The 12,015-nt window shown below is 48.9% G+C and overlaps 3 protein-coding genes across 3 annotated transcripts; 1 reads left to right on the plus strand and 2 right to left on the minus strand.

Annotated features, from left to right (window-relative positions):
* Positions 1-5,806: 5,806 nt before the first annotated feature.
* Positions 5,807-7,796, minus strand: TRV_00784 (uncharacterized protein; the record flags this gene model as incomplete). Its single annotated transcript, XM_003025000.1, has 3 exons — positions 5,807-6,046; positions 6,111-7,540; positions 7,739-7,796. The coding sequence occupies 3 exons, from the start codon at positions 7,794-7,796 to the stop codon at positions 5,807-5,809; spliced, it is 1,728 nt and encodes a 575-aa protein (XP_003025046.1).
* A 1,874-nt stretch (positions 7,797-9,670) lies between these two features.
* TRV_00785 (uncharacterized protein) lies at positions 9,671-10,648 on the plus strand (the record flags this gene model as incomplete). The annotated part of the gene is made up of 1 exon (XM_003025001.1): positions 9,671-10,648. The coding sequence occupies one exon, from the start codon at positions 9,671-9,673 to the stop codon at positions 10,646-10,648; it is 978 nt and encodes a 325-aa protein (XP_003025047.1).
* A 452-nt stretch (positions 10,649-11,100) lies between these two features.
* Positions 11,101-11,982, minus strand: TRV_00786 (uncharacterized protein; the record flags this gene model as incomplete). Its single annotated transcript, XM_003025002.1, has 4 exons — positions 11,101-11,256; positions 11,325-11,475; positions 11,617-11,886; positions 11,915-11,982. The coding sequence occupies 4 exons, from the start codon at positions 11,980-11,982 to the stop codon at positions 11,101-11,103; spliced, it is 645 nt and encodes a 214-aa protein (XP_003025048.1).
* Positions 11,983-12,015: the final 33 nt, after the last annotated feature.

Below are 12,015 nucleotides of genomic sequence, written 5' to 3' on the forward strand. Positions count from 1 at the left end.
AGATAGAAAAAAAGGAAAGAAAGAGATCCAACCAAGATGCACTTCCAGAGAGGGAGAGAGAAAGAGGTACAGGGAGGATAGGCGGGATGGTAACAACGCTCGCCGTATCAAAGCCTGGATAGTCCGTACATACGGGGTGGTGGGAGGGAGGGAGGGAAAGGGAGGATACCCCTACCAGGGACTGGGGCAAATAGTTGATATGTATAGCGCCAGAAGAAAAAGCTGAGTTGCCTCTGACCGGGACTATCGGCGGGTTGCTGCATCAAGTTTCTTTGGCCTTCTGTGCCTGTGTACGGCGTGCACTGCTGCTGCCCTTGCCTCCAAGAAAGGGGTGTATGCAGAGGTGGTTCGGTTCTGCGGCGTTGACGTGAAGTATATGGCCTCGTACCACAGCACAAATCCCGCCCATCAGAATGGAGCAAACTGACAAACCGACAAGGTGGAAGCTGGACAAACCAGCCCCCAGGAAAGTGGTTACAGTTGTAGGGAAGAGCATGTTCAAGTCTCGTATTTCCCAAGTACTAAAAACAAGCCCTTCCAAGCGAGAGCAGTGACATGCCCTGGCACATTCCCGTCATCCTCCCCTCCCCCCATAGTTATCCAACTCCAGGGCAGATATACAGATCCACACTGATGTTATTAATCAACCTAGCTTGCTTAGCTTAAGTTTCCTTTGGGCGAATCAAGGCCTTAACCGAGCCAGACCCATAGCAGTCCCATGAACGAAGAAAAGCATCTCATCGGGTGTTGGCAAAGCTCACGCGCGGCACAGAATAATTCCTCGGGCCAATGCGTATATAGTATGTCGAGCCGAAACTGTGCCCTCATGATTTCTAGAGACACTGCGAGAGAAGCAGATCCGTTGCCCCAATGTTGCGTATATGCATCATTATACGTCTATGTGCAATCCATACTCTGTAGGTAAGGATGCGCCCAATCGTGCCGTGTCCATTCGTTTGTATATGGCCTGTCAAGCGCTTACGATGCAATGCAAGGACGGCCCAGAAGCCCGTTACCAAAAGGCCGAAGGAAGTGGCGAATCCCCAACTTTTTTCTTTTGGCCTTGGAAGCGCAGGCAGGGTAGCTGCATCGAATACCCTCCGGGCAAACAGTTCGTGGAGTTCTTACCAACTGGCTGGAGTTTGCGTTGTCTGGCTGGTCGTATCTTCTTCCTTACTCTGCCATCTGGTTGCTTACCGACTCCACACCCAAGATGATGATCTCTTGGGTTTTTCGAGGCAACAGAGGGCTTTCTCGGTGACCGCCGAGCAGCATATCCTTGAAATGGTTCGCAGTTGTCCTGGAGTTGGGCCGTAGCGCCGCCTGCCACCGATCCCATGCACCGCTGCGCCCAGCCTACCATACGGAGTTCCCTCTCCTTCGCCATGCTCCGTATATAGATATCTCAGCCTATATCACCAGGTACTAACGAATCCATGGCAGAGGAAGCTGGAGCCAAACAAGCTTTCTTCATGGTAAAGAAGGACTCTAGAGAAGCGTTCACCCCTTTTTGTGCCTTTTTTGCTCTCTTCTATACATGACGTACCCCACAGAACCGATCGATGAGTTAGTTATCCTTGCTTGGCCCAGTCCAAATCTGAAATCTCAAACAAACATGCGTCCTGTTGACTAACTGGTGCAGCTCGTTTGTTTAGGCTAGTTAGTTTAGCGTATGGAGTATATAATTGCTTTCCAACGGCAACGGCACTTGACCTGTAGTTGCCGAGAGTGTACGGAGTAACTAACATAAGTGCGAGCATTTTCCTCTCTGTTCTGTCCCCGTCGTACTCCCTGTTGTCGCTTGGTGGCTTCAAGTGTGTTGCAGCAACGGGTTGGAGCAGTTCCCCTCTGCCATCTAATACCTACTCTGTCAAACATAGGTGGAGAGATACGTCACAACGCCTTTTTCGTAAAGTCCTCGAGGTTGACAAGTGAGCCTGTGGCGTCAACGCCGTACCACGTACCACGACAGTATCCGTCTGGACTAGTGCTGAATATCTCTCTGGCCACCCAGGATAATGGAAGGCTCGAATATTCGACCAGTGAGGAATCGGAATCCTGCAGAAGCCGTTTTCATCCCGTAGTCAAGCTGGATCTTGCCGACTATCAGAAAAGAAAATCTCTGCAGGGCAACAGGCGTTGACAGCCCATATACACGTGAGACATCTTCATGTTGGACGAGGACGGGATTCTCAGGAACTGTTTGCAAGCCATAGCAGCCATTATCACAAACATTTCAAGATGCACCCGCATACTAAACACGCCCAACAGCCCCTACTTTAGTTAGCCATGGAGGCGTTCATGGGTCGATGGAAAAGTAGCGGCGGCGGTGCGGTGGGCTCCCGCGACTTTGGGCACCACAACGTCTGTCTTCCCTGCTAGCAACGAAGGAAGGACATTCCATCCCGTACCGTAGTTACTCCGTACCCATGCCATTATTATTGGCCTCAACCCAGACGCCAACAGCAAGAAGCTGTGGAGTGACCAGCTCCCATGTTGCTGGCTAGCCTGGTAATATATTGCTTCTCGCTCATTTTGCTGCCAATCTTGGTCATTTCTCTTCTCTTCGCTTTTTTCTACTGGTCGTTCACCCGGAGCATTGTGGTAATTTGGTTAGTATTCTCCACCCCTTGTCCAAGGCCATGTACGATTCCAATTCCTTGACCCCTTAACCCTTCCTTTTATCGGGCTCCGATCGCCTGGGCCATCTTTCTTCATGTATCATTCCTGTATGGTCAGATGATCGTTAATATACCATGCTAATTTCCAAGACACGAGTCGGCAAATGACCGTCTCACAAAGCAGACGCGTCATATAGATGGGGGAAGCTTTTGCCTATTAATCCATCCCATCCATACTCCGTATACTCGGTCTCGTTACCGAGAGCGCTCCGAACAGACAATCTTCAAGACGCATCATGAAAAAGTTGTCGGTGAATATTGGGGACTTCAGAAGTTTAACTAGTGTTGCGGCTCGGGCTTGTTCTTCCACCCGTTGGTTGAAAGTTCCTCATGGTCTTCTGCGTTGGCTCTTTGACTAACAAGCTAGGAGTAGTTGGTATTCCATCCATGAAATATATTGCATAGAAGACTGCCGTATCCCCACATCTCGAAACATTATTAGTTGCAAGCTGGCTTGTCCCGCCCACCGGTATGGAGAGCGCGCTTGCTCGGCACGCAAACCAAGGCTTGGTGGTTGTATGTAAGGTGCGTGGTTGAACGCCACAAGTGCGCCTTGGGTAGGCATAGTACATGCTGAATTCCCATCCAGCTGAACTCAAACATCGAAAGGGGAAAGTCTCAGGAAAGAAGTAAAGAGCAAAGGTTGAAGAGAGGGGGGAGGAGATAAAAAGAAAGAAACAGTTAATAACTTTCGAGGGCCAATTCCATCGCGTGGAAAAAGCATGTCCAGGGAGTGAAAACTGAATCGTGATACTGAATAAAATAAAAAGTAGGATGCTCCTATCAGATTCAGGAGGTGAACTTGGCTTCTCTGAGCCTTAATTGCTCTCCAGATTGTACTTCATACATCCCCCTGAATGGCAACAGCAATAGCCATATAAAGGGGGACACCCCATCTGCATATTCCTACTCCGTATCCGTACCTTCAACGTATGTTTCTGAGAAGGAAATGACGGGAAGGTGCAGCCTCTAGCGTGTGTGAGGGATCATCTTCCCTCAGACGATCGAGGGGTTAGTGACATAATAGAAATGCCCATATTTGTCTGTGCTGCTCGCTACGGCTGTCCTGTTATTGACAGCGTTAATCTGATATGCGGAGGAGCGTTGGATATGTGTGCGTAAAATATACCCCGGATTGCTCGTCTGGCAAATATTCAAATACCCCACAAACAGCGAGCATGAAGGTTGAAATACCGATTGATGCTGTTGCCCACACATTTCGGATGATTGCATTGTTGCTCTCATGACTCTCGATTTAGCTATGGTTTCAGGGGTTCGAGGTTTCATGCAATTAACTAGCCAAGCAGTCTCGATGACAATGCAGGACAGCCTGAAAAAGAAACTCGCGGCATCAAACAGGAGATTTGGCTATTTACACATGCATGCGGATCACCATTATCCGTTATGTATGTACGCTTGGTTTTGAAGGTGAGCGCAGTGCATGTGGTGTGGTGACGATTTATGTAAGTCATATCGAACCCGCTTAACCTAGGAGGAAGGCTGCTAGTTAGGCATCAAACGGTGCAGGCAAGGGGCAAAAAGGAAAAGGAAAGATACCTACGGTGATATCAAGGAGGTGGGGGAAGATACCGGGTCAAAGCAGCAGTACCTTACCTCCGGCCCCATGACGGTATTACTGGCACGACTGACGCGCTACCCGATGTTCATCTCGGTGAAATATTCGAAATAATATCAGGATATCGGGCTCATCTGTATCAGATATATCTAGGGGCTGTCGCCTATCCATGTCCGTGGGCTGATATCGACCAGGGCAAATTTCCAGAAATCAAGATAGGCTTCCCTTCCGGTATTCCCCGCGGCTTAGCGTCCAGACATTCAGTGTAAAAGACCATGGACAGGTGGAGAACTAAGTTGGGGAGCGTTCCATAGCTGTAAAAGTACGATGTCAGGTCGGCGCTGGTCACCAAGCTGGGATATGGGATTGCCTCCCATCCCACACTACGCGTCCCACCATCGCGTCTGACTCCGTTATTGGCTGTGAGAGAGGCCGAGCTTCAAGGGGACAGGCAGTCTCACTTGCCGAGGGTGCGTTCAATCTTACGCAGATGACGGTGGCCGTGGCCATGGTGTATCCATAACTAGTTATCATTTCCTCGCAGACACGCCGCCAACCCATGCGTGGGTGGCTCCCCTTCTCCCAGAGCCACAGATGTCTCATGTTTCTGATCCTTGTCCAAAGCCATGCTCGCGAGCTGCCATGCAGAGGGCTGGAACTCAATTGCTGCTAATATTCGCTTTTCTAAGTTGCGATTGTCCGTTTGTCAAAGACGTTGTGTGGTGTGTCGTTGACTGTATACGCAGCGGGGGAGGTGGTCGGCCGAATTCCACGAGAAAGCTTGAAACGCTGGACGGGAGCTTGGATGATGGAATGGACAGGGGGCGGGAAGCGTGCAAGTCGATATAACTACACGGGATTATATATGTGACCATAATAGCTGTATGCCGTCTGGGATGTTGGATGTTGGTTCTGTTGCTTGCGTGGGGGAGAGAATGCATGAGGAGAACGAGTTGACGTCCCGTTTCAGCTGATGTGACGCCGGGTGATTGGCTGCGTTTAAGTACTCTCGCTGTTATTATGTATACTATAGCTACGGGACGCTCTATGGATGTATTCACGGTGCAGAGCAAGGCTTTAATTTACACACTGAACATGTACCTCTTTTATCCTGGACGTATCACCGGCAGGGCAAGTGTGGAAGTTGGTGGGCAGCTAACATATTCCTGGTTGTTATACCATGTCAATATTACAAAGCTGACTGGTCCGCCTGCTTCATATAGAAAATAATGAGCAGTTATCTCCTTCTAGAATGTGACGCTGTATTTGTTTGTATCAATCTGTTGTCATATTCCCGGAGAAAACGGCTCAACACTGGTTCCAGCACAACAGGCACAGGATTAAAAACATTATATATAACAAGGGATGGGCCAGGGAAGCATGGGGAAGCGCCTGGACGTAGGCAATTCTTTCGGCAAAACGGGCATGGGTAGAAAATATCTCTTCATAGCATGAGGACGTGGGCGCAGAGATATGATGTTAGGAAAGGATAGGCATACCAGTTTGAGCATGACAGAACATACAGGAGCGAAAAGCTAGGGTGCATCTATCATCTCATCATATGCGTAAGGATAGCCCAGAGCCCGTCAAACCCTTCTGAACGATCCACGGGATTGAAAAAGTCGAACCAGCGCGTTCGACGAAGGACTAGGGATCGCCATGGTGACGCCGGGCCACCATCCGAACCGGCAGTGTCTACCTTTCCCATAGCGAGCCATTGAAGGTACTTGTCGTAGACTCTAAGATGGATGATGGAGAAGTGGTGGTTAATCGACGATATCATAAAGACCTAAGAGTAAATATACGTTAGGAAGTTGGTCCTTTCTGACCTTTGATATTCAGCTGTAACTCACATCATCAAACGGACAGTTCGAGTTAGACCCGATTTTTACATATTTCATTCTCTTATCCCACAATCCTGGACCGGGCTGGACGCTTTTCCATTTCTCTATCATTGAGACTCTCCTATTGTTTAGCCCTGCTCCTCGCCGAAATGAAAGAGATGACCTGTCGTGTTTTGTCCGCTTGTTCACCGTGGCCTCATTATCCACTGATGAATTCGTCAGCGCAGGTTCAGCCTGCTGCTGCTGCTCTGGAGCAGTTGGAATTGGTTCACCAACTGGGCCGTTATTCGGGAGGCCTCCCCAGCGAGGCGTAGACGCCCACCATTTTCCATCTCCGGGTTTGGCTTCGGCCTGATTTTCTCGCGCTCTTTCCTGGGCTAGTAGCAGCATTCCTGCTGTTTCCCGCAAGATATCACATTTCTCGATATGTCTCTGTCCAGTGGCTTCGTCATAGAAATGTGTTTCCGGCCGGCACTGGGCAACTAGTACAGGCCCTTCCAGGATGTGTTTGCGTGCTTCCTGCCTATCCTGTGGGATGCGTGAAACGGTGAAACTCTGCCGCACAGGAAATAGGAGATCTTTGACAGCAAGACGAGGCGGCATTGTTGGTAGCTTAACCTGGCAGCCGAGGGACCATGCTACCATTTCCACCAGTCCACGTAAAACGTCTTCTCGGACTGAATCAGGCATATCTGTTCCTGCACCAATTCTCCGACCTTTGTAGCGTCTGCTACCACTGGGGCTCCTAGCATTTACTTTGGGTATTGTGGCTGATGGTTGACTATGGCATTTTCCGCCATCGATATCCATTCTGCTCTCCAATGCACCTTTATCTGTACCTTTACCTGGAGCCGAACTGTCCCCATGGCCGTTGGACGTAGTGGTATCTTCCATGCTCACCTCGTAGTAATTATCATGGCTTGAATCCCAATACTGAGCAGCTTGCTGTAAAGCGGTCCAAAATTTCCTCGCCTGGGCAATTCGCGGATTCTTACGCCCCGGGGGTGGCTCAAGCCGCGCAAGGGATCGAAATGCATCATCATTGTCAAATAGTAGCTCTCCCTTTAAAAGTTCATGTTTACTTTTGTCAGGAAACGGAGCCCCGTTGCTCATAAACATGGGAGTATCAATTTCCTCCTCTCCACTCCCAGAGCCAAGCGTTGGCCATTGATATGGGGGTTTTGATTTGAGATCATGGTTTGGCACGATGTTTGAGGCATCAATATCATATTCCACCTTGATATTGAATGTCTTCAGATATTCATCCGTGATATCTTGCGGTTTTCTGGCACGAGCTAACAAGCGATAGAGAACATCACAGCTCGTTTCGCCGTCAGACCTGACTGAATTTAGTTTGGCATAGTCTGGAAACTGGACTTTTGTTGGCGGCGGAGGCGGATCACGCTCCTCTTCTAGATTAACACTGAAACTGGACACGGCTGCTTCCCCACTTGGTCAGCCATTCGTTATAGAGTGAGTGTAGATATAAAATACTGCCCAATTCGGTATTGATCTCAGTTACACATGTTCAAACGACTGAATAGCAGGGAAGATGTAGTAGAACGAAGGTCTTGAACGGGGAAAAACAAGAGTACTCCACGAGGAAAAGCAATATTCTCGACAGCTTGTTTAAGAACAGCCAATGGATAGTAAGGAACCAAGAAGCTTACCCAGACTCCCTCCCCAGCTGAACATGACTGCTGATATGCCTTTATGACGGCCTTAAGGTATGTTTAGAGAGTTGGGTTCCTAAGACCCCGCTGCCCGAAAGCTCGGTTGAAACTAAGACTGCCCGGCAATAAGATGTATATGTGCAACAAGGACCAAGGCAAGGTGGTATGATAAAGATCTTAAGTCGGAGCAGATCATGGAGATAGAGTTGTTACGTCCGCAATCGGCCTTGAGAGGTGCAATTTTCGATGGGCTTCTTCTATCCGGGTTGGGTTGAAGTAAAATGGTAAAGGCCAGATGGCTGGAGCAAATTGTACCAATATCAAGACGGTTTCAGGACTCGCTCGAGCTTGTGTAGCATACCATTGCTTTATTGATGGGAAAAGGAGTAACAATGACAGATTGTATTAACTAGTTAGTTATGCCCAAGCGAGGGATTAGAAAAATGCCGTATGGTCAGGGGTGCGACGCAGGAGATGGATGCATAAGATCAGCTAACAATAACACTTGCACCAACATTCACGGAACCAACAGAAGCTCAAATGGTGATCGTTGGATGCCGCGGCCAGAACTAACTGGGCATCGTCGTATAAAGACCTTCAAAAACGCTGCAGAGTGTTCTCTGTATTCTCCTGCTAGTATAACGATATCAATTGGAATGCAATCAAGCTCGATGTTTTGACGCGGTCGAAGATCACTCAAGGTTCCAAGGTCCCGACTCGGAATGGTCACGTGAACGGCCAACGACGGGACCTGCCTCGGGACGGGACATCCAACTTCTTGACAGACAAACGGGTGTTTTTTGATCGCTTCACGTCCAACTTGATCAATGGACAAGAGGGCCGCGAGGGCTGGAACTGGCATATAACACCCGGGCTAGCAGAGAGACAGTGTTCGGCAGCTTCAATAGTGCCACAACTAGGCCCAAGGTCACTGCATGGCCCTGGGTAGTCCCTACACATACTGGAAGAAGCTTGTCAGGGGGTCACAAGCTATACCCATACCCTACCCTTTTCACGGATTATTGTCCTTCTATATCCTAAGAGGGCATTTCAGGTTATTCTCTTGGCTTAAAAAATAGCAGGATTTTGAAATATCTTATGCGCAGTTTCTCGCTGCAAGATCTCTGAGCAGCCCAAGATGTGACTACCAACCTCTGGTCCAACTTATTTCGCCAATTGATACCCAAAGTGAGGGGGAAAAAAAATCTAGTACGGAATGAATGCGACTCTCTGGACACTATATGGCTCCCTTCTTGATCTAGACATTGTTTTAGAATAAGAAGGTTTTCTCTAGCAGCTCATATGCAGCCTCCCGCGGTTTCTGGTGCAGAATAAAGATTCTCAAATCCCTCTCATCGGGCATGTCGCCGTAATCAAATGCAAGTTCCGTCCCGTCCCGTTGAGCGATCCGCTTATTCTGCGTCCTCGTCTAGCGCCTTCTTTGTACACCTTTGGTTTCACGCCTGGCTCTTAACGGGAAGCCTGCCATGGTCGACCCGTCATCCCAGGTTCATGCAACTCGACCATGCAGGCCGCGCATCTTGTCAGGAATTGGGCAACGGGGCAACGATCCTCGGATGGTTCCGAAGAATGCTTGCTCCCCGATCCTTTCAAGCATTGCGCACCTCTCACAACGAGCTTGTGGCGTGGAATTGCTATATTGATGCTCCATTCTTTGATTCAGATGGGATTTGACAGAACTCGTCCCTACGACTAACTAGCTTCATGTAGATATGCGAATTCCCACCGGCCCCTCTGTTTCTTCCTGACTTCTAGGGAGAGATTTCCCCCCCAGATCATTGTTTGCCGCCATGGTTGGGATATTAAACCCTTGTCGGGGTACCTGATACCTCTCCGTTGTGATTATAACCTGATAAACCTTTTTACAGTAGCAGCATGGCTCCCCAGTACCGTCCATCTATACACATTCGTACTGCGGGTCAAGAGGAAGCAGGACAGCAGACTTTTCTCATTGCTTGCTCTTTAACTGGCACTGGCGTCTTTTTAACCATCGTCATTTTTATCTTTGGCTATATATGGCACTGTCGAATGGGAAGCCGAAGATCCTGGCTATTGTCGCGTCTCAAACCATCACTGAAAGCAACTCGGCCCAGTGCTACATATAATAGTGATCGAGATTATGAGTTGCCTAACCAACTCACCAAGCCGTCACCATGCGCGTTTCCCTTGAAATTAAAACAGCAGGAGACCATGCCTCCTCCGCTTCCACCTCCTCGATACTTCCAACCGCTAAACCCGCCCAGTTTTCATAACCGATCGCTCCCTGGCTTTCAGTGGAAACGAAAATGCCCGCCTAAGCTCGAGCCCTTGCCAGAGACAGAGTCCTTTACACACACCACTATCCGCGAATTTGACAGAACTTCGAATAAACTGTCTGCTTTTGAACAAAAGGAGTACGGCTCTGTGGAGTTCCGTGGTTCTCTTGATGAGCTATCGACAATACCAAATCAGGTCAATATACCAACAAGTCTGACACGGACCGTACTAGCCCATACATATTCGGATGACTGCTCTCATTTCGTGGACAATGCGATACCCAGCCCGTCCCTGTATTTCTCGGCAAGTATTGATGTCGAATCTTTGATGTTCCCATCAGAAACCAATAAGACAGAATCCTGTTTATTATCAAGGTCAAGGACAAAGAGTAGCAGCGTAATCCTGCTGCCCGGAAGCAGTCCCGATTCCAAACAAAATTCAGTCGGGGGCAGCAAGCCCTTGCGAGTAACTCCATCAATTATCTCCCGCTGGAGGAGGGTCCGAGATATGACGGAATATCAGAACGAAGAACCATGCCCTTCCGAATGTCCTACATCGCCTATCTGGTCGGACGGTACTGAACAGTCTTCGAATTGACAAGAAACCAGCAAGTGACGCACCTATTAAAATGCTGGTATTTTCCACTGTTCTTAATACATGTATTTTATTACTCAAGCAGAAGAGTCCAGTCCAGTTACCAGAATAGCGGCATTGTCAATTGATTCAGGTGGAATTCTGTTTGATTCCGAAATCCGTACATATCTGCATTGGTGCTTCATAAGGTCCCATTTAGTTGTCTTTCTTGTTTAAAATGACAATAGCTATGGTACCAAAACATCCGTGTAATCCACCGTTTATCCACAAGACGTGTACATCTCACATGAACAAACAAATGCCAGAGAGGGAGTATAGTGGGCATAAATTCCATTTCATTATTTTTTTGTTTCGAAAAATCAACATGAACTCCCTTGCCCACTGACCGATACCGACTAGGAGAAGTGGGATGGAGGAAAGTGGAAATAAAACATATTGAAAGGTCAACAGGTAGTTTATGCCTCCTCCTCATCTTCACCAAGAAGAGCATTCCGCTTGGCGGAAATACGCTCTTGTCGTCTCTCACGGGCAGCCTTAGTCTTAGCACGTTTGGCATCCATCTCCTCCTTGAGGGCACGTTCACGTTGTTTCTCGGCCTTGGCCTTGTGGATCTGTAGGCACCCATATTAGTATTGCTGCTAAAGCGGGAAACCCGATTTTAACTCTGGGGGAGCCATACATGTTCAACGAGGGCACGCTTGTGCTTGAAGGTGTTACCCTTGCTCAAGTGGTACAGCTCGTGATAAAGGTGCTTGTCAATCTTTCCGGCAGCACGGTATTTAGCAAGTAGTCGTCGAAGGACTCTTAGGCGGCGCATCCACAAAACTTGGCTATAAGGTGTGCGAACATGTCAGTCGTCCGGCGTTTTCCAAACCATCTCTTCTCTAATTTTCCAGGAATAGGCGGCAATTGCGGCGTATTCTTTATCGCCAAACTGTGCAGGAATTTAGCAGCATTCAGGAGGAACGTACCTTGGCATTCTGGCGTCCTTGGTACCCTTCCTCTTACCGAAACCTCTGTGTCGACCGTTTCGTCGGGCCTCTGCGAGCTCACGGGCACGGGAGCGCGAGTGCATGGTGACGGGCTTGCGGATGATGAGTCCATCGCTGATGAGTTTGCGGATGGTCTGGCGAGAGTTGGCGGTAGAGATCTCGTTGACCTCGCTGGGGTCAAGCCAGATCTTGCGTTGACCGCAGCCGACCACGGAGGCGGCCAGGCGCTTCTGAGTGCGAAGGTTGACCCTATTGAAGACACCAAATGGTCAGTCACAGTTGTCTCTTCGCTTCCATTTCCATATCACGAGAGCGACAAAATTTCTTGCCCTCTCTTAACGCCATGCCATGAGAAGTTTCTGCCACAATACAGCGACG

Source organism: Trichophyton verrucosum (assembly GCF_000151505.1).
Source record: "Trichophyton verrucosum HKI 0517 chromosome Unknown contig00081_1.f1.exp, whole genome shotgun sequence".
NCBI lineage: Eukaryota > Fungi > Ascomycota > Eurotiomycetes > Onygenales > Arthrodermataceae > Trichophyton > Trichophyton verrucosum.